This window comes from Pangasianodon hypophthalmus, chromosome 3 (genome assembly GCF_027358585.1).
Source record: "Pangasianodon hypophthalmus isolate fPanHyp1 chromosome 3, fPanHyp1.pri, whole genome shotgun sequence".
NCBI lineage: Eukaryota > Metazoa > Chordata > Actinopteri > Siluriformes > Pangasiidae > Pangasianodon > Pangasianodon hypophthalmus.
The window spans coordinates 21,457,501-21,480,879 of NC_069712.1; the positions used below are offsets into that span (position 1 = coordinate 21,457,501).

General features: G+C 38.8%; 1 protein-coding gene across 1 annotated transcript in view; it reads left to right on the top strand.

Annotated features, from left to right (window-relative positions):
• camkmt (calmodulin-lysine N-methyltransferase) overlaps positions 1-22,660 on the top strand; it is a 93,263-nt gene extending 70,603 nt beyond the window's left edge. The window contains exons 6-11 of the mRNA XM_026936906.3: positions 1-17; positions 4,240-4,306; positions 6,153-6,227; positions 11,844-11,907; positions 13,821-13,952; positions 20,273-22,660. The exon at positions 1-17 is cut by the window's left edge and continues 47 nt beyond it. Coding sequence (XP_026792707.1) covers positions 1-17; positions 4,240-4,306; positions 6,153-6,227; positions 11,844-11,907; positions 13,821-13,952; positions 20,273-20,365 — 448 coding nt within the window. The 3' untranslated portion in view covers positions 20,366-22,660. The remainder of the gene's footprint in view (positions 18-4,239; positions 4,307-6,152; positions 6,228-11,843; positions 11,908-13,820; positions 13,953-20,272) is intronic.
• Positions 22,661-23,379: the final 719 nt, after the last annotated feature.

Sequence of the window (23,379 nt, forward strand, 5' to 3'; positions counted from 1 at the left end):
TGAGAAGGCCATCGAGAGTATCCTCCTCGTACTGAGCAATCTGTGTGTATTTGAGTGAGTGGGTGCATGCGTGATTGTGAGGATGTTTCAATTTTCTGTTATCATGCACCTGTTTTTATTTAGAAAATGCAAAAGCATTGACAGAAAGTGTTTGGTGCGTATTGTTTAGTGTAGGGTGGCTCCCACACCTTGTTCAGTTGGGAGGAGCGAGATGCTTAGTGTCTGCTGCCTTTACATACTTCACTACAACTGTCTCATTTTACTTTATAAGATGTTCTGTCCTTGTTTATATGCAAACATTAACATTCTCTCAGATTACCTTGACATCACATGCTCTCTTCACGTATACACCTCGAGCTTGTGGCCAATCATGGACATATTCATGCACAGTAAAGGCCACTGCTGTCTATGTGGACTCACCAGCTCTTTCTCTTTAATGCCGTATAATGTGCATCCTAATTTCTTTCTCTCGCGCTGGGTGTTTTTCCACTGCACAAGTACAAGAACTTTCAGTACCAGAAAACTGGAACTACATTTTTTTCCCATTAGCCTCCAGTCTAATAACAGATAAGGTTATTGGTATAGTTAAGGTATAGTTTGAGTACCAGTTCAGGATTGGTAGCAACATTTAATTGGCACTCTTGGACAAAGCTAGCAGGACTGAACATTGCTGATTGTTTGGTTATGTCTGATATCGTTCACGTAAACAAACCCTGAGTAAAAGAAAAAGAAAAAAAAAAAGCTTTGTTGGTGCTGTTTGTGCTGTCAAAAGCAACATTGCACAATTGTTTACATTTAATTTATAAGAAATGATTTTTTTTTACATTATAGTTTAGCCAAACAACTGATCAGACAAAAGAACCACGTTAATCCATTCATTTCTTAGTTGTTTTTTTCTTAACAATGGTGTCACAGCACACTGAAATTATGATTAATCTGCTTTTACAGTCATCACTGTGACAATTCTACTTGTCTCTTAAGTTAGAAAATTTACTGGAACTAAAAGCCCAAGTATTGTTGAATCCTGTTTGGGCCAGTTCTATTTCTTCCTACTTCTCATCCTCCTCTTCCATCATTCTTCCTCCCACCAGAGCATGGTCCACAAAAAAGCAGCAGCAACCAAGACGACGGCAAATACGTCAAAATTACAGTGTTCGTTAGTACAAAAGCCAGTGCTGTGATGAAAGTAGGTCTTTATTGAATCTCTGCGCTTGGCAAACAATAGCAGTGACACGAAATCGCACACAATTCTCCATTGAGAGGAGAGATTTGTTTAAAAGAAAAGAGTCCAAATGGAGGGGAAGGGTGCTGAGATGGATAATCAGAAAAGACATACTTGCAACAGTCAGAGCCCATGCCTAAGCCATTTCCTCTTATAGAGAGTGAAAAGGCTGCCGGTGGGTTGATAGAGCATTAATTGGCAGCGCTTTGTGCAGGAGATGTTTCTGCCATAATAGAGCACTGATAGATCTGATGATATGATTGGAGCCAGAACAACGCCGCTTGTCCCTGGAGCATAAAAATAACATTCTCCTGTGTACATTCTAAGGCTCTTTTTTCAGAAGGCAGAAATCGAGGGGAGCCAAACGGTTAAGATAGCAGTTCTTTTAGTGCATAATAGGCTGGTGATTCCTCAACCTGTGCCAAACCAAACTGTGTCGAAGTCAGATATTTTGAAATGAGACAGGTCTTCCGAAACCTACATTAACTGAAATGTTTATTAGATCCACTTCTTAAAGCTACACCTATTGGCAATACGTTTAAGTTGTAGGCATAGAGTTACTGACCGTAGCCCAGCTATTGTCACAGTGGTTTGTGTAACATTGGTGTGCGCAAGGCACAGCCTCGTTACTGAGATTTTTAAACACCTCAGTGTCACTACTGGGTTCAGAACAGCCAACCAACCCAAACTCTCCAGCCAGAAGTGGAACTGTGCTCAGACATTGACACTGATAAAAGGTAAAGAAAACAACTGCACACAGTTCATGAAAAAAGATAATCTATAGCAGTGGTTTCCAACAAAAATTTTTTTGAACATCCAGTTACATAAAATTTCTTGCTTGCAAAGGTCTGTCTAAGCAACAACATGTCCATTAACCATTAACAATGAGTTCATAGCTGTAAATAAGACACATCAAATTAAAGTGATTTTGTTTTGCACTGGCACTTCACGTTATCACTTTTGACTAATGCCATGGTCTCTGAATGGATGACACACATTTGTTTTGAACTTGAAGCAGAGACTAATTGCATACTTCTTTGTCCAATCATTGATAAAGATTCAGTTTCCGTCATTGTGTAAACAAGCCAAGCCATCACTTCTCTACTAAGACCAGAGAGGGAACCTATGAAAGTCTGTGAAGCTCTCCATTTTCTGAACGGATGTCTCCAGCCCTGTAACTAGACTCTGATCCTATGAGCTGCCTTCAGCTAAGTAATTTACATAAATGGATGTGTTTAGTGGAGAAACAACAGAGGATCTGGTACAGTAGCCAGACTCATTTCTGTTTAGAATACTAGACAGTCAGTAAATAGTATGGCAGGTTTTTTTCATAAATATTTCAGCTCTGCTACAGTATTTTTCAGTTGCTTGGTTCGGTCCATTTGAATACTGTGGATTGTGGTCCTCCAAACTGGCTAACAAACTGCATAGTAACATATGGGCTCAGTAAGTTTAGCTACAGAGTAGGTATGTCTAATAATGTGGCTGCTGACTGTATGGCAAACATAATTGGTTTTGCAGGTTTAAAGAGCTTGTGTAGGTTTCAGCAATATTCACTGCACAAAAGACTTGAAACTAGCTCACAATATTCAGAAGTACGAAAAGGTAGATGCATTTTTCTTCTTTTTCTCAATCTTTTCATGGGAAACAAGGTATTTCTTGTATCTGCAATGTATCTGCATGTGGCCATTATACATGGAACCTGGCAACCCTGCTTGAGGAATAAAGATGCAGTTTATTAACATATGAATTGGAGATGCACTATTTGTTTTTCCACCAGTGAGTAGCTCCAGTAGCCTGACTTTTACACTGCTTTACTGAACTCCAAAATAAAACCATATTGCTACCATATTTCTATACAAACAATAGAAGTGCTTTAATTTCTATGAATAAATTAATAACAATAAAATAAAGTTGTTAGAATTTGTGAATGAAAAATGACTCCTTTTTCCAGCAGCCCTGTTTTTTTTCTCCCAATGTTTCCAGGCAATAGTGATAAGGTTCACACACACACAAAAAAAAACTTCTAGTATAGACAATGCCTGCTTCCGGTTTAAATATGAATATGAAAACAGATAGGAATATTTTAAACACTAGACAGATACAGATTATGACATTATGCTGACCATTTTTATAGATCATTTTGATATGTTAAAAGGAATTAGGGTTATTCTGATTTTGTGGATTTCCATCTAGGCTCATGTGGTTATTTTTACTTTCAGACAGTCAGTGGTCCATAGAGAAGAACCATGTATGTAATATTTGGATTAAATAGAGGAGTGTATTTTCTTGGTACACGTCACAGAGAGGAAATAAGAGGATTTTTATTTGTGTGTGTCTACATGTGTGGATGCCAGTGTGAGACACAGCATTTCTGACCTCTTCCCCAGTGGGCTTCTCCTGATGAGATTACACTGTAAGCTCTACCCTATCTCCTTAACGGCTGATCGCACCCGTGTGACACACTTCCACAGCCTCTCTTGCCCTACTCTCCTCTGCCGGTGACACAGCCTCCAAACTGCGCTCCCGGCTATAGATTGGATTTGCTACGGCTGTTTGGCGCACAGTGAGCGCGAGCAGGAAGTAAAGAGGCAGAAATCCTAATTGAATTAGCTTAAAACTGTGGTCTAGTCTATTAATAGATGGGTTGCCATCAATCCTGCTGTATAGTGCACTGGGTGGAGGCTCATTGGGGGCAATGACTACACGTTAAAAGCCTTCTCATTCATTGTCTCTGGGGAAGCTTTGCTTTTGCATTCACTTGTAAGGTTGAGAATGAGCAGATGTGAGAGAGAAGACAGGGGGAAGGATGATATGTAGGGCCTGAATGAACTAACAACATGCATGATGGAAAAATAATGTGCATGTTATCAGTCACATTATCATGGTCAAATAATCAGGCCTAGGTTGGCCATAAAGGATGACGAATACACCTAATGGGACATATGAATATGGGTTTATTGGAGGGAGCGTGTGTTGTGTGTGGAAGACAGAGTTTGCCTTAACCTCTATTCCAGATGTGCGTGGGGTTATCGAGAGGAATAGACGAGCCGGACTGTTCACCTGCACTGATGTGTCCAGCAGGTGGGCTCTCAGTTACTGACACAAATTCATATTGACTGTGAACAAAATCTCACACTTATTCACTGTCTACTAGATTTATTGACTGCTCCAAAAAATGATGTTTATACTTGCCAATATAATCTGCATTCAGTTTTTGAAAGGTTCAGTTTGACTAGATCCATAGTGCACTGTGCTGATGCCATTAATAGAAATATATCAAAACCTCTGATATCAGGGCAGGTTAAGTTAGTGTTGTATGTCACTATATATAGTGTGAAGGACTCCTGTTAATTAAAAAAAAAAAAAAAGTATCACAAAAAAGGAATTTATAAGTCACTGTATGTTTATTCAAATAGTAGGCACATTATGTAAAAAATGGACCATCATGTTTATTTATGGAGCCATTAGAGTGTTTTATTCCTAAACTTTCCACCCACAGAACCCAAACCTGATATGTTAATGTTAATATTCAAAAAATGTTATTTGATATAAACAGAACCTTTAATATGGTTTATGTTATGTTTAATTAGATTCAATTCGATGCAATTTAAACATGTTTATATGTAATTAAACATGTTTTTATGTAACTTTCTTTGCTGATGAATGTAACAGTCTTTGCCGAATGTAAAAAGCCTTCTTCCTTGTTTTTTAAAAAATTTCAAATATATTTTTTTTAAAAATACTTGGAATTAACATTATTGGTTTGTTTTTGAGTTGAGCTTTATGTCAGAAAATGAATAACTTCTAATAAAAAACATGTTTGAGATTGGTGTATAGCACTATGATAATTAAATAGTAACCCTAACAACTAAATGTGATAATGATCCCCATTACATAAAACCATTAACAATAATAGTAATAAAATTGTGGCCCATCTGGCTGTGCAACTTGGAGCTCATTTTGAACCCACGAGTGTAGGGAACCTGTATTGATTATTATAATCACCCGGAATAGTGCTGAATAGGATCACTTGCCTTCAAGTTGCCCTCTGAACCAAGATGTCCTGGTAACTCATATCAGCGATTTTGATTATGAGTTCGAATCTCAGGCACTGTGTCTTATTCCGAGTCTCATCTTCCTGGTTTCCCACAACAAGGTTTACAGTCTGCATGCCACCATTCAAATGTATTATCACCTACGATAATTTTGGTATTCAGTGATCTAAGCGCTCTTCTCTCTACACTCCTCCCTCCTCCCTCCATATTTACCCTGGGCTGATGAAGTGCAGGAGTAAATGTATAATTAGCCTGCATTACTTTGATTGTTTTCTTTAGAGATTAGGCTTCCTGTCAGAGCACGCGCTTTAAGAGGGGTGAAGGTCGTGCATGATTGGATGAGGGAGGGGGGATTCTCTTTCTCAACTCTGTGAATAAGTGGTGTGGCCCCCTGCTGAGAGAGGAGATTGTATTTCCACAAGACATAATTTTTGTTTACTGAGTGTTAATAATAGCTAATTAATAATCAGATTCTCCTGCCTGAAAAAATCAAGCGTAGCACAGAAGGTGAGATAGGTAGTGAAAAAAAAGGAGAGGGGAGAGCAGAGAGAATAAAATGCCAGATGTGGTAACTGTCTCGATCCAGATCCGGACAGTGCACTTTGTATAAGAGTTAGTAGGATATAAGTACAGTGACCTGAGACTGAGAGATCTGATTAAACCAGACATCAGTGCTAGTTGTAGGAAAGTCTCGGAGATTGTACTGAGTATGTATAATTCTGAAGACATTTCGCCCACTCGTCTGTGGTGCTTCATCAGTCATTCATTAGCCTCAAAAGTCAGCTATAGACAGTATTATCTCTCATTCCTTTTCTCCTTTATCACTGCTTGTCATTTTCACAAAACTCCTAAACCGAGCTGTTCTTCCTCAGGGTGGTGAGATGGGACAGTGAGCGGGACGTGTCCACGATGGAGGGCCGCTTCGACGTGGTCATGTGTGCTGATTGGTAAGTCATTCATCTGTTCTGCAGATACACTCACTCCACACCTGCAGTGCATGGAGTGAGTATTCGAATTAATCACGTGAAACACTCCAACGTCCCCTCCAGCTACATCATTAACGACACAAAACAATTACTGCACATACACGATTATAATGTCAAGCGTAAATTGTCTACAGGTAGTGCAGCTCTCCAAGTTTTCCCTACTTGCATCAATATGAGCCAAATATCATATCTCACCCTGTAGCAGCTTTTTCAGACACAATATGTCCACACCCTCAATAACAGCTCACGGCTCGTTGGCCTGGTGACGGTGCTTTAATATCCACACTCGCGCGACGCTTATCAGAAGGCAGCCTTCAGCCCAAGGCTGGCACCGTGTTACTTCCCCTTGGCTAACCCCGCCAGGCATTTTCATTTTTCCCCAAATTGCCTCTTTTTTTCATGCTCGACGTCCCAGCAAATGGATGTCTTAGGCAAATTGCAAATAATTATGCCGGTGTGAGGAGCCGGGAGAGAGACGAGAGCGGGAGAGAATAACACAAACATTTCAATTAGCCTGCTTCTTAACATAGATCTCAGTCCTGATTTGTTCTTAATCTTTGTTTAAAAAAAAAACAGAGGTTCAACTTAATTCTTGCTAATTATGCAACACAAAAGATGTTACACTTCTCACAGGAATATTAGCTGGTTAGATCAGATTGAAATTCCTGTAACGGTTTAAGGTTAATGGCCTGTGATTGGCAGTTAAGACATTACAGTAATATTATATCCTGGATCTAATTGAAATTTTTGAATTTCAGAATAATGTTTTTTCGGTTAAATACTTAAGATCAACTCTGTGCACAACTTACAATAAGCTAAAAAAATTTGTAGCATACAGAACATGGAAAATCCAAATCTACAAGTGAGTGTAAGGAATTATCCACCCAAAACGCATTAGCCTTTAGACTTATTATTGCATCAATAAATTGTTCATTACATGCACTAAGACTTGTACAAAGTGTGCTTTATGTAACGTAAGAATCAGTATGAGTGGTGAACGTGTTGCAGGCAGCATAATGATACTGCTGATAATCTCGAAAACCCAGCAAATCCTACTATTATTCTAATGCCACAAAATGCCAGCTAATACACGGGTGACATGAACAGTAGAGGGCCAGTGTGTGGATGATTTGTGTGCAGTAAGAAGATTCTGTGTGTGTGTATGTGGGCACGCATGAGAGTGCGAGCAGCGTTGAAGATGACTCACGCCGCCGCGGCCGTCCCCCCGTCGCTCTATCCAGCCGCTTGCCTGTAATTGCCGTCATCAGGAGAGTGATCTCTCGGAGATTAATGAACATCACAGCAGCGGCGATCACCTGTGAAAAGGTCAACAGCCGTACTTCTGCTTCCATTAATTACAGTCTTTCAGGCAGACGCCCAGGAACGCAGCATCTAACGCCGAGACCTCGCACCGGGGGGAGAAGGAGGAAGAGTCAGAGTTAGGAGATTAGAGACATGGATTTACAGCACACTTTATGTCTCTTGCTCATTAAGCTTGCCTGGCTACTAGCACAATGTGTGTTACTTATTTGTAGTACCATTAAATACACCTTTAAGAGTGCATGAACTGAATTGTACTGCTTGACTTACACTTCTGAGTGAGTGTGTATAGTGAAAAAGCATTAATTATACAGTTTTTCAGTGATACTTTAGAGAAGCGTCTGTTCCGATACTCCCCAGTTTGACTAATCCTGCTTTTTGGATCTGGCCTGAAAAAGACAGAAAGGGACTTTTGTATTTGTAATTTCACAAAAAGCTTCACTTGAATAGCATTAGACCAAGCACAAGAAAGGACACCCATGTAAGCAAGGATGGGCGGAAAAAAAAAAAAAAAAACAGCCCACAACTACCGAAAAAGGAAAGGTTTACTCCCTAATCGTTGCTAATATCAGCCATCTGATTAGAATAAGCTGCTAAACAACACCGTATGATTCAGAGGGGTAATTAGTAAATGCTTTTCCTGGCCAATCCTGTGCTATACCTGTCAGGTCTCATAGCAGGGAGCAGACTGAGGCAGGTGGGATTATTCCAGATTAAGTGTGGAAGTGGGGTCAGAATGGCAAACCACTCTCTGGAACTCCATGCAGATTATGCTCAACATAATCTGAGGGATTCCATGTCCGGATTAACCCGGGTAGGCTTCTTGGAAGAAAGATCTATAAATTTGATTCTGCCTGTGGTATGCCTTCTATCTTATGCTTGTGTTAAAGAAAGAATGGACTCCATAAGGCAGGGTAGAACTGAAGAAAATATTGTTCTTCTGGGAAGTGTCTTATTAAGAAAGTTAGGGATTAATGTGGCGATCAATCTTGTAAGATGTAGGCGTATAGCTAAAGAATGCACTTCCTTTTTTGGTGAATGTTTTCCAAAAGCGTGCTGTAGTTATGGTGGTTCCCTGCTTGTCAGAGTGGAATGAAGGCAAGTGGAGCCATGTTTCATTTAATCAGAAGGTTGTTATATTTATCCAGGGCTTCTCTAAAATTCTAATTATTTTTGTGGTGCACAAAAATAACATAAAATAACATTAAAATTTAACATAAAATAAATAATAGTTATTATTATTATTTTTATATATATATATATATATATATATGATGTTTAGGGTATCCAGAATTGTGGGCACCCTTCGTGAAAATGAGCACAATTTAATATTGGTAATACATTAGATAATTTAAGCATAATTTAAGGATTTTTTTCTACAAAACACTGCTTTCATAATTACCGGAACCTGTATAATTAAAATTTTGTTATGCCTGCTCTAGAGAGAATAACAGCACTCTCTTCTTTTAGTGCCTAACAGTGTTGGAGACACTATTGTGTCCACTGTGTATTGGTCCACTTATCCATACAGAACATTTTAAGCTCCTTTATAGTCTTAGGTTTGTGCAAGTCTGCACTCCTCTTCAATTTAGACAACAGGTTTTCTGTATGTTCCAGTGGTTGAGATGGTCATCGCAAAACATGTTTATGTAGAATTTTAATTGTTTCATTTACCATTTCTGTGTTGGTTTGGAAGTATGTTTGGATCATCATCTTGTTGAAAGCTGTATCTAAGGCCAAGTCTGAAACTCCTGGGAGAGGCAGCTAGGTTTTGGCCTGAAGCTTCCATATCATCAGTCTTCACAAGAGCCACTGAATCACCAGTCACAAAACAGCCCCGAAGCATCACTGATCCACCTCCATGTTTTACTCTTGATATCAGGTGCAGTCCCCTTTTGTCACCAAACTTGCTGATGTTTATGTTGTGTATGAGCAAAAATGTTGATTTTGCTCTCATCTGACCACAAGACATGATCATTGGAGTTCTAATGATGCTTGATGAAGGTCATGTACTGCATTTTCTGAGTGACGCTCTTAGGAAGGGCTTCGTTCTCGCAACGCTTCCAAACAGCTTGTCGTTATGATGGAGGCAATTAACATTTGATTATGAAACTTGACAATCGCAAGAATCAACTGTGCAATTCTGAAACATTCATCGTTGGGCTCTTTCCCCCATCACCATACCCTCCTCATTGTGTGGAGGGCACAGTGTGCTCATGGGATATTTTCCAACTGGTTCAGACATGTGAAACTTTTTTGATATGGCCATAATTGTGGCTTTACTGGTGTGTATTTTTAATTTCCTGATTTGTGATCAACAACCATCTGTCTCATTTGTTTTGAAAATCCTTTGGTTTTCTCAGTGGTAATTCATGATACAGGGATTGTACATGTCTGCCTCATGTACCCGCAAGGGGTGGTTAGATCATGGTCAAAGGCAACACAGACGTTCTGGGGAGTGAGAGCAAATGAAAAATTAATACCAGTAATTCTGTCACATATATTTTAGAGAAAATACTGTTATTTGAAAAGAATGAGATTGATTTTATTTTTGTTAGAAGACATATGGTTTGAGTGGGAATTTAAAATTTTTGTGTGTAATGTTTATTTTGTTAGAAGAAATATGGTTTGAGTGGAAATTGAAAATTTTTGTCTGCAATGTTTATTTTATAAAAGCATTTTTGCTCATTTTCTGAATGGTGTCTATAATTCCGCAAGGCACCGTATCATTGTGAACTTAATTTTGTGCTGAGTAATTAATTCACCCCTGGTTTTCATTCAGAATATCAATATCATCTCAATTGGATCTGCATGCCACATTTAGACTCTTTCTATACCCTAATCGGTGTTTTATATTGATATTATATGCTAGGAATGTGGGCTATTTATCATATGAGCTTAGATTTTGCTTATTTTAGGACATAGACACTAGTGAGATGATTTATGCGAAAATATAATTCTTACATAAAGTGTAACAGAGATTTAGGGCTTGTCACCAGTAATTATGATAGTATCATCTGGATGACTGACAGGTAAGAGGAAATGAAAGAGGAAGTGCCATAGTAAGAGTGGGAAGGGAGCTTTGTGTAAGTTAAGGTCAACCCTTGCCCGCTTTGTCTGTCAGTTCGCCTTCTATTGTCCACTCTGACCTGCTCCACCCAAAACATAGGGTGAACAGTTCAGCCATTGATACAACGCTGTGTTAAGCACTGCACATGAGGATAAAGGTCATCTCTAAATCTCTCTGACTCATAATCGAATGTCCCTCGTAATGGCAGAATGGAAACTATATGAGTTTAATACAATACTCAAAATATATAGGGAAGGAGCGGCAGTGGTGTAGCTCAGTGTCATTACAATGTTTGTACATGTTTTATTTATCTGTCGTAATTGTAACCCGCTTGTGTTTAATGATGGAGTGTTCTTGATAGTCTATAGTCACCTCTTCTTTTAGTAGTGTGTGTATGAGAGGGAGAGGAATAGGACAAAAGACTGCAATAGGACAAAGGCTAAAGTCTTCTTTCTTCATACTGTTCTCAATGACTCCTCAGACTGAAATCAGCAGCCAAAATAGAGCTCATGCTCAGCCAGTCATAAACACACACACACACACACACACACACATTCGATCACTGCAATGCCTGTCTCACAAATAGTTACACACTACTGCACATTTGTACATATACTAACAGTGATTAGCTTACTCTCAATTACACATAAGCACTCGAGCAGAAATGACTGTGACATAAACACTCTCATTCCTATTCTCTGAGACACACACACACACACACACACACACGCACACATGTGCCTGCCCTAGTCCAGACAGCTAACGAAACACAAGGGTATTGACAGTATTTGAAGAAAGTCATCAGAACACTACAATTTTGTTATAAGATTGTCACATTTGAAGCTAAATGATCATTCCTATTATTAGGAACCAGATACCAAAGTCAGATAAGATGTGTATGTGTGGGTTTACGGAAGACAAACAGCCCTTGTGTGTAGGCATACATCTGGCTTCTTGCACACATCTGTAGTGTGTATTTTAGCATATGAGTGCCTAAGCAAGGCATGAAATTGTAAATACATTTACATATCTACTGGAGATAGAATATCAGTACTACAAATTGATTTCCACATCGATGGTGGAATTTTTCGTAAAAAAAATAAATAACCTTCTGCTTTATCTCGATCCACTATCATTGAAATATATTCTAATCTCTCTCTCCCTCCTTCATCTTATTTCTCTCATAGCCTGTTTCTCGACCAGTACAGAGCCTGCCTGGTTGATGCTCTAAGGAGATTACTGCGGCCTGATGTAAGTGTGTGTGTGTGTGTGTGTGTGTGCGTGCTTGAATTCTCTTGTACTCTCACAGTGTAATTAGGCACTGTGCAGTGATTGAGGGAGTAATGGAATGGCAGGGTTAATATCATGTAATACTTTAATACTTATTATGTACAACTTGAATTGGGGTTTCTCATATTTGATGCTCAGCTTTATCAGCTCTGTGATAAGAGCCGCCCCTGCCAGAGCCACAATAAATGAAAAAGCTTTAAAGATAGCAACAGATTTGTATTTATCTCCAAGTTTTTTCCCCGCAAGTCCTTCATGGTGGATGTCTTCATATTTAAAAAACTATGTGTGTGTGTGTTTGTATTGGGGGGATGGTACTGGGACAGCTTGTGATGTGTAACGCCCTGATCACTGTGATTTCCATGTTTGTTTACACTCTCTCTCACTCTCTCTCTCTGAGACCTTTTCAAATTCATACGGACATATTTCGAAGCTGAAGTAATAGCCATTCTCACCATGTAATGAATTAGAGTTGTGCTTTGGGTGTAAAAACGATAACGCTCTCAAAAATTCAAAAGAAGGAGCTATTTATTTTGTCATGAAAACAGTATAGCGTGAAAAATTAATAATGGCCAAAAGCATGCCTGTGCCGGCCAATTGCATTTTGGAAAACTAATTAATTTTCCTTTAATGACTCTAATTTTTAGTTTAAAATGAAAGTGAACTAGTTGCCTTGCACTGCCAGAGATTAACACAGCTGTAAGAGAATGTGTGTTTTCAGCTCACAGTCAAACATAAAGGCTAATAAAATGAAAAACAGAGCTGTAGAAATGAGCCGATCCAACTCTTGTCGTCGTGTTTGTTGTTTGTTTGTTTCGTTCAGGCCTCAATTTAATTGAAACAATAAAATGCTAGAAAATATGAAATAGTATTTAATGCTGAAGGATTTCAAAGAAACTTTGAACCTTTGAGTAATCCTCTTAGCACGGCTGGTTGTCCACGGCCTGTTGATCTATAAAGGGTGGGGATGCGCAATTGATTGGATTAGTTGAGCTTTAATCTTTTTGTTTATTATCTAATATAATACCTGGGAGAAATCAAATAGAATGTAATGATGCAAACCACCACTTGCGGTGAAGCTGTGTTTGATGCTGTGTCTCTTCCGTTGATGCGTCACAGCCGGATAATTTATTGTTGCTGATGACTGCGTCTCCTTCTCTTATTCATAGGAGATGAAACTTTTATTTAAGTTTCTCTGTGCTGTTTGGAATTTATTTTGGTTTACTAGATCAGCATCTGTAGGTTATTAAAATGCCTAAAATTAAAATAATATTTAATGTACTTTTAATAATAATGTTAATTTCCAAGACATTTTTTACAGAATTTAAAGAAAAATATTTTCTAAATTTCAGGTACTGCATTTGGCCTGGACTTGTCACCATTTTACCAACACCTACTACTACTTTTCTTAATTTAATTTAAAAATTAAATGAAACAATTAAAAAACAAGCCTTTAGTTATGGGCCTAATTTTAAAAATCTAAGTAATGTCTCTGGGGTGTGTGCATATATTGGCATTTTTTTAATATCTTGTTTTGGACCACATGTCCCCACAAGGAAAAAGAATATCTGATGGTTTAGAGCTTATGGGGTCTTGTGCCCAAGAGAAAAACTGTGGGGTGTTTCTGTTTTTTTGTTTTGTTTTGTTTTGTTTTTGCGGCTTTTATTGAAAAACACTAAAAGAGCCATAAGGTTTCCTTTGGGTTACTGATGTTAAAGCTAGGGTTGTTAAGGCTAGGTAGTTGTAGGTATAGCAATAATTACTACATTACTAATTTTGTGAGTGGAAGGGCCTCACAAAGATAGTAAGAGAAGTGTGTGTGTGTGTGTGTGTGTGTGTGTGTGTGTGTGTGTGTGTGTGTGTGTGTGTGTCTGTAGGGCACAGCATTGGTGTTTGCCCCTACGAGGGGAGACACACTGACAGAATTCTGTAGACTGGCAGAAAGAGCAGGACTCCTAGTGTGTCGCTATGACAACTACGACTCAATCATATGGGACCTGCATATAAAGGTAAGTGTTTATCAATATAAAGGTATAAAGGCATATAAAGGTAAGTGTTTAGCATTTTATTGTTTCAATTAAATTTTAAATGTGTGCGTGTAGTTCGCTGTGTGTCAGTATAATAAATATCATTTAATGGTTTATTTAAGTTTCCGTAGTCTATGGAGTGCAGGAGGTGCAGATTGTGTGTCCACAGCGTGTGTATGAGTGCTTCTCCGTCCTCTGCACTTAACTTGTGATAAAAACCACAATCTAAATCTAAAAAGAAGGACTCTCAGGAGATGAACTCAGTATGTGGAAGCTTAGTGAGCAATGAAAAAACGAGTGGTAGTCACTGCCCTTTTCATCGTGCCCATCTATCGGCCCAAGCACAGGGCTGGCAGCAGCAACCGCGGAGTCCAGCTGTTTAACAGCTGGTTAATGGCACTGACTGCCATTTTTGGCTGCGGAGGAAGCTGTGAGGACCCATTAGGCCTGGTAGGCCTGACGGGCAGACCTGCCCATGCCTGAGGAAAATGGCCTTGGCACTAAGTGATTTGGGCTTTATTTCCACAGCCCTTTGAGTGGCCACTCCACCACCAGTTGTGGGAGGCCAGAAGTGGGTGCCTAAAAAGAAAAAAAGAAAAACAAAACAACAAAAAAAAACAACCCCAGACACTGTGTGAGAGTAAATTTAGAGCTGTCGGTCACCAGAGAGGGAGGGAGAAATGCAAAACTGAGTGATAGTTAAAGGTAGAGGGAAAGAGAGAGTTAAAAGGGGAGAGAAAGCCTTGCTCATTGCACATTGCAAGGGAAATCATAAAATCAAGACTAAACAGTCCCTGTATTATTCTGAAACAAATGTGTCATTCTCATCATGCTCTGTCAGCTAAGTTGGAAAGGAACTGCATGATGAAATTATTTCAAAGCTTCATTTTAGGCTTCTTCATTCTCACTGTCCTCATGTAATTGTGTTAACATAATAGCTGTAACACCAGGAGCGAATAGTCATCTCTGTAGCATTATGGGACGATGCGTCTATACAATGATAATAAAAGATAATGCTTTGCAAACTGAGCAAGGAAGTTTGGAAGCTTTTGATATTTCACAAACTGCCTGAAATGGTGATTTATACTATCAGTATTTTATGCATGGATGTAATATTCATTCTGGGATGCACTTAAACCCACACACACACACACACACATATATATATACACAAACTTCACATACTGCCCTGGTGTTCCTGAAGACCTTAGACATACTGAACAGGAAACAGACCACCTACTGTGTGGATAATGATGATAACAGTTAGACGAGTCAAGTGTCCTACTACTGCTACCTGTATGTGTGTGTGTGTGTGTGTGTGTGTGTGTGCGGGCACTCTTTGGGTTTGCCAGCAGGATGTACAGCTGTTTATGTGATAGCAGGGAAAGCTGAAGTGGCTTCATCATATCAAAAGGTGATTAAGTCCCATTTCTTATCTTCTGATGAGCATCCAGTCGTGTGTGTGTTTCTTTGTTTATTGAAAAAGATGCTATACAAGGGCTATATATCACACTTCCCTCAGAAAAAAAATCTTGCTGGTTTGACATAAATAGTGATAATGATGTATATAATATTTAAATGCATGCTCATGTTATCTCTATTCTCATACACTCTTACACCGGTCACTCCTCAGCTGCAGTCTGTGATGTCCTGCAGATTGAGGCGTTTCCTTTGACCCCCAAAACCTTACTCTCTTCCCTACCCAGCACAGTGTTGCAAGATATGCAGAGGGGTGTAGAGGAGTGTAGATGGGTGTGTGTGGCTGCGGCGAGGGGGCTGCATATTATCCTCTTATCCCCACTGTTCTGGAATAGAGCTGCAGCAGCTGGAGGACTGCAAGCCGCCTGATAATGCCGCTATTTTCCGCCCGCCCGTCTTAATCTTGTTACTCAGTTTGTGGTGAAGAGAGAGTCATGAATTTTAATTCTGACAATCCCCCCCTCTATAAACACACACATAAATCACACATGCAAACGCATCACACATACAAGTGTGAATTAATGTACGCTTTCCCTCTTCCAGCTGTCTGACTACTTGTCCTCCCTCATGTCCTCTCTCAATCCAGGCGTCCATCCATTTCTGGGGGCTGCAGTTTAAGCATGCTGATGTTCAGTGTGTCCCTCATTCTCTCAGGACCTGCTTAGCAGCTGAAGAAAAAAAAAACAGAGAAGGAGAGGGTGGGGAGAAAAAAGTGGCAGTAAAATAAATGCCTTGCATCTTGGCGGCAGTACGATTTAAAACGTACGAGCCGATTTATCCAGCCACCCATGAAGCTGGTTAGCAGCCTGTGATCAGGAGGAACAGCTTTGCTTGTTAAACTTTTCACTTTTGCAAGCTTGCCATCTCTCTCTCTCTCTCTCTCTCTCTCTTACTCTCCCTCTCACTCTCTCTCCATAAGCTTCTTTCTTATATCACTCTCTCACCCTTTATCTCTCTTTCTTCAAACCCCTTTCACTCCCTCTCTCTCTCTCTTCCTTTCTTGGCTGTAAGATTTGAATGTAGAGCGTGTTGGTCCCTGCAGTGGGTTTAGTGTTGGCCGACTGGCCGTCCTGATTACTGAAGGGTCATGGGTTCAACCACCGGCCGCTGCATAGAGGAGGTGGAGAGAGCGATAACACACATGAAGTCCAAGAGGGGAGTCTTTCATCTGCCCTCCTCCAGCCACAGAGCGAAGAAGGGTTTATACACTATGAATTTATGAACTGCAGATTGTGGGCTGTTTCCCCGTGTAGAATACAATGGAAACGTTTACACACCTCTGTTAGAATGGCAGGTTTTTGTGATGTAAAAAAAAAAATGAAACTGAGATAACTCGTGTCAGAACTTTTTCCAGCCTCAGTGTGAAATTACAACGAATAAAATAGGAAAAATATAAAGTTACAACAACCTGGTTGCATAAGTGTGCACACCCTTTTATAATTGGGGATGTGGCTGTGTTCAGAATGAACCAATCACATTCAATCTCATGTTCGAAAGTAATTATCATACAGCAGTCATCAATGAAATTATTCTGATTAACCCCAGATAAAGACCAGCTGTTTCTGTAGGATTTTCTTGACGTCTTCTTGGTTTCATCTGACTCCTGAAGCCATGGTCCGCAAAGAGCTTACAAAGCATGTACAGGGTCTCTCTGTTGAAAGGTATCCATCAGGAGAGGGGTATAAAAGAATGTCCAAAACATTAGATGTACACCGTGAAGGTCATCATTAACAAGTGGAGAAAATGGAGCACCACCGTGACATTACCAAGAACAGGATGTTCAAAGACAAGACAAAAACTTACCAGGGAGGCTGCCAATAGACCTGTGGCAACATTAAAGGAGCTGCAGGAATATCTGACAAGTACTGATTACTCTCTGCATGTGACAACAATCTCTCATATTCTTCACATGTCTGGGCTATGGGGTGGGGTGGCTAGACAGAAGCCCTTTCGCACAAAAAACATCCAAACTCAACTAAATCACCCTAAACCATGTGGCAAAATGTGTTAAGATCTAATGAGACCAATTCCAAAAGTTATAATAATTCCATAATTCCAAAAGGTATGTTTGGTGCGAAAAAGCACATTACCAAAAGTACACTATATCCACACTGAAGCATGGTGGTGGCAGCATCATGCTTTAGGGCTGCTTTTCTTTAGCCAGAACTGGGGCTTTTATCAAGGTGGAGGGAATCATGAACAGCTACAAATACCAGTCGATTTTAGTGCAGAACATTCAGGTGTCTGCTAGTAAGCTGAAGATGAAAAGGAATTTCTCCTTTCAGCATGACAATGATCCAAAGCATACATCCAAATCAACAAAGGAATGGCTTAACCAAAAGAAGACCAATGTTATTGAATGGCCGAGCCAGAGCCCAGATCTGAATCCAACTAAAAATCTATGGGGTGACCTGAAGCGGGCTGTGCTCAGGAGCTGCCCTTACAATTTGATGGATCTAGAATATTTTTGCAAGAAAGAGTGGGCCAAGTCAAGATGCCAAGTCATCTTTGTTAAGTCAAGATGCACCACGCTGGCAGACTCTTACCCAAAACAACTGAGAGGTGTAATCAAATCAAAATGTGCTTCAGCATTATTAGTTTAAGAGTGCAGATATTTATGCAAGTAGGTTATTCTAAGTTTTTTATTTTTCTTTTTTTTCCCCCTGTAAAAGAGTTTCTGATTGTTTTTCACTTTAGTTGTACGCTTTGCAATTTTACATTAAAGGTGACAGAAGATCTGACATGATTTATCTTAGTGTCATTATTTTACTTCACAAAAACCTGCCGTTTTAACAGGGGTGTAGACTTTTTATATCCACTGTATATTCTGACTGTTCTGACCAATGAAATAGCCAGCATGGTTTCACACTTGCAAATATGTAACTCATGTGTCATGAAAAAAACAAAGTTTATGGTTGAGGTTAGCATTATTTATCAAATCAAATTTAAATTAGTATAACGTTGAGATTAAGTTCTTATGTTCAGTTGATTTTTGTTATAATTTGTCAGATCTCTGTAATAACAGGAAAATTTCCTTTTTGAAAAGAAGATCCTAAATGAAAAATTTCAAATTAGTGTTTTCTTATAAACAATGATAAATAAGGACAAAAAAACTTTTATGCATTTTATGCTAAATTCTAAATTATAATGCACATGAGTTGAGATAGACGTTGTGGTTTGTGCACTTGTAAAATTCATCACTTTCAACTCTGCCAGTGTTAATATTTATTTTGTGTATGAGTAGTCACTTGGATCAGGGGAATATACACATTGCATTCTCCATAAAAACAAAATTGAGGCACATGGCTTCACTTCTATCAAGCTGTAAAGTCTGACAAATTCATATCAGGAGAAAATATCCATGTGAAATATTATAAACAGGATCCCCAAGCTTTTGGTGCATTAAATCATATTGATGATTTCACATTATTTATAAACAGTGATTAAATCATATTCGCATACTTTATATAGGCCCCGGCTTTAGTTTTCTTCTCTAAATACATTTAAAACAAATAGAACTAATGAAAATAAATGCTGCTTTAATTTCATTGTCTTGCTGTATAATCATTCTACAGCTTAGAATATCTTTTGTTCAATATGTGGTCCAGAGATGCATTTGCAAGTGCTTGAATACAGCAAGTTGACTTTTATTTGCACTTTTTTTCTTCCCTCTGTTTATTTTTTTACTGCATATTTGGGCCTTGCTTGTAACACCCAGCCTTGTATAAGGAGCGTGTGCATGTCAGGTTTGCTCTCCGTGTGGAAGCTTGTGATTTTCATAACTGGATTGCACAGTACTCGCTGAGCCCACATGGCAGATTGTGTTTGTGCTGTGGGCAAGCCGATTGGCTGCGACAGGGTATGGCGCGGCTGGCAGAGAGGAGCGGGCTGGCAGTAATGGTGTGAGCTGTGGGACTGTTAAGGGAAAGTGGCCCCTGAGGGCCTGTAGCCTGCAATGGATGATGTCTCTCATGCAGACACCTCAGCTGTGAATCACTGTGGTTCAGTTGTGAAGCACGGTACTTGGTGTCTGTCCTGGAGTCCTCGCTGTGTGGATATGAGCCATGTGTAAGAACAGACAAGAAACAGGGGCCCACAGAGTGCAGAAAAGTTAGTACTTGCTTTTGTATGTTAATGTTAAAGGAGCACTACTAAAAGAACCAAGTTTTTAAGTCAATTACAAAAAACTCCAGCAAAACACTCTTACACTCCGAAATTAAATAAAATCCAAAATAGCTGAGCAGTGCAAAGAGTTGAATTTAATAGGACACAGAGTTAGAAACCATTTTAGGGTGGTTAGACCATTGTCTATGAATGAAAAAACTCCCAAAAACCATCATCTTAAGTATAAAGGCATTGTCATATGATCATTTAGCTTGACTGAAGAAAAACTCTTTGTAGTTATTCAGGAGAACACAATTAGTCCTAATAACCAGTAACATCAATCTTCCTATTTCAATCCATTCTGTATCAGATGAGATTAGAGAGCAGCACATATGAATGAATAGTCAGTATATGCTGATGTGTTTATAAGAAACAGGCCAAATCAAACACATCCTTAACACATATATATATATATTTAATCTTAATTTTCTCGAGACCCTATAATAAAATTGTGACTTGTCCCAGAAAAAAGGAGCACACTAAAATGCAGACAGACATTGGTGAAAATGTTAGACTACTACAAAAAATATTCAGAGGTGCCAAACACTTGTAAATGTTCTCAATTTTTCAGTGTTCTCATGCAGCTTCTTCTCATTCCCTGAATATGCAGAATAAGATGTGCTGTTGTTGGCTCATATTTTTTCTCTGTTTTTTTTTAGATGAAAAGAGAGGGAAAGGAGGCATATGACGAGAACATCCACTATCCTGTGCTGCTCACCCTCACCCACATACCCAGTCCACGCCTGCTGTGAACCTGGCAGACCTCCGCTGTGCCACCCCCTGGCTCTGCCACTGTGATACCCAGGGTTTACTCAACCTAGCCTTTCTCACTCTTTTATCCATAATGCTTTTAAAACACACAGTATGTGTCGGAGTGTGTGGGATTCAGCTGCTGTGTGAACTCATGCCTGACCTTGTTACTGTGCAATAAGAAGTGTGTAAAACAGAGGCAAGGCCACACGGAGCACAGCCGTCTTCCTGAGAACTGTGTGTACTGAAAATAGCTTAACTGTAATATTTTTATATGTTGCAGTGAATATTGCTATTTTGAACAGGCACCTGATGGATGGGTGGGTGCTTAATGGCATGGCTTATTGCATAATAGTTGGCCTAATTATGCACTTCATGCATAAATCAATCTAATGCTACTGTGCATAATCACTAGTTTATTCCATTCATCATTTAGCACTGGACAAGGAAAGAAAATAAATGTTAGGCGACCTGGGAAAACCCTTCACATGGTGAAATCTTTACTATATATTGTTCTGAAACCTACAGGCTTTCCTAAACATTTAAAGATTACATTCCAACTGCATTGCGGATAAACCCGGAAATTCACTGTGCAAGGAATTCACACTTAGCTAGACAGAGTGCATGTTTTTCTACAGCTTTTGTTAAACTGGTTCCTTCCCAACATAATGTTTGCAGGAAGTTGTCCTACGCATGATTAAAAAGTAAATAAAAACATAGTGGATTTATAACACATTCATAAGCACTGCATAAATATTTTACAGAGTGTTGCTGGAGAAGTTATGAAGGGCTTATGCCAATATGTGCAAGATGACATTGGAGGTTTTATGTAACTTTGTCTTTACATGGAAATATAACTCTGTGTTCCAATAAGAAGTAGATACTGTAATAAAGTATTGGTAAAAATGTGTCCATCTGCCATTGTACCATTTGTCAGATGTACTTATGAGGTATCTACTTGATATAGGAGCATGGACTTGAATGCTCAGTCCATTTGTATTGAAATGATTGAGGAGCCCCATTTTGCTACAGCTTATTATTTATGAAGCTCATGTGCCAGCTACATAAATAATTTTAATGCCCACAAACTATAATATTAATGAATAAATTTATAACACTTTCATGAAGCACTGTGTGCACCAAATTTCCTGAATGTGCTGTTAGTAAAAACAAGCTAGTAACTGGCAAGATATGGATGAAAAAAATTACACTAACTCAGTTTCTTGATCCATCAACTCCTAATGATAATCGATGGCTGTTGTTGTGCTCGCTTCTCTCTTCGTAAAGACAAAGTTGTATAAAACCTCTGATATCATCTTACTCTCTATGACATAAGCCTTTCATAAATTCTCCAGCAATGCTTTATAAAATATTTATGCCATGCTTATGAATGTGTTATAAAGGTACTATGTAGGTACCCTTCAAATAAAGTGTCAACAAATAGGTTTATGGTTGAGGTTTCAAAGTATGTTGTAGGTAGAAAAACCTAATTTTGTCCAAAATCCATTTTTTCTCTTTGTCTTTTTTTTGGCTGTTTACCAGAATTCAGCCGCAGCTACATCTGACAGGTTTTTACCAGGCCGCCACATATATATTTGGAGAACTGAATATCACTTGCTTCACTGTGACTCACTCTCGCTGCTCATCTTTAAGTAAGACTTTAAGTGAGAATATCATGTGCCAAACCATCCTATCTGTCCGCAGACCTCACAGAGTTACATAGCTTACAAGAAAGACCTTTACCACTGTTCTGGATTGCTGTGTGTTATATGGATATGTTCAGCCTGACATTAACCTGTGTGCAAATGAGGAAATGCAGTATGAATTACAGGCTCTTCCACTATATGGTCTAGCCAGCCTTTCAAATGAAGTATTCCAGGGGAAGTATCTGTGTTAAGTAAGGACTCAGTATAAAAATAGGGGAGGGGGGTTGTTTGGAAGTTTTTCCAGTGATCTGAATAATAAACTTTTTTTGACTGCCATATTATTACCTTGAATTCAAACTGTATACAGACTGTATGTCAATTAAGGAATAACATAACATATCAGGATATTAAGTATTATCATAAAGTATTTCATGTTCAGAGGTTTTGCCCACTGTAAAAGCCGTTCAACTGTTCATACTGAGCTGAGAAATCATTCACTTGACATCAGAGCTGCAATTGTTTGAGTTATTTGATCATCTTGTTTTTCTGGGCTTCGTGTTTCTGCACTGTGACTGATGAGTCTAAAGTGATTGTTTTACACTAATGGAGCAGGTGCTTGTAATGACTGTGATTAAATCATTATTTGAAACAGTTTTGTTTCTAGCGCTGTTTTTCTACAAATGTTAGCTTTGCCACTAATTTATTTGGCATGACATGCACACTGTCTGCACATTTTATTTTCAATCCTGAATACAAAATTATAGTTAGTGTTTTTACCCAACATGGCTGTAATTGCTATGATTATTCTCTCCTGTGATATCAACTGATTTTAAGGTTTCATACCAACGTTAATTATTAGCTGATGAATAACTGAGACGTACCCTTTTTTTTTTTATGTGTATTTATTATTTGATTTGTATGTTGGTGAACAGAGTCACACTTATTTTAGGTGAAATTTTATATATATATATATATATATATATATATATATATATATATATATATATATATATATAAAATATATATATATACACACACACATATGTATATATTAATTACACTTTTTTTATGAAAATAAGTTGAATGCTATCAATGCACCAATTATTCTCTTGCACTTCTTATTTTAAAATGCTACTTTTTCAAACCCTCTGTAACTTTGTTAGACTAAATTAAATTATAAGGATAGAACTTTCCCAGTCAGATTCTCCTCTCAGGTAAATCACTGTGTCTCTCTGGTGTTCCCTCCTACAGAGATGACGAGCCTTTCTAGCTCACAGGAGAAGCCCACTGGTGCTGGAGAAGAGACACACAGAGGGAGGGGTAAAGCGAGTAAGACCCCCACCCCTCTTTTCAGATTTGAAAGAAGTCTG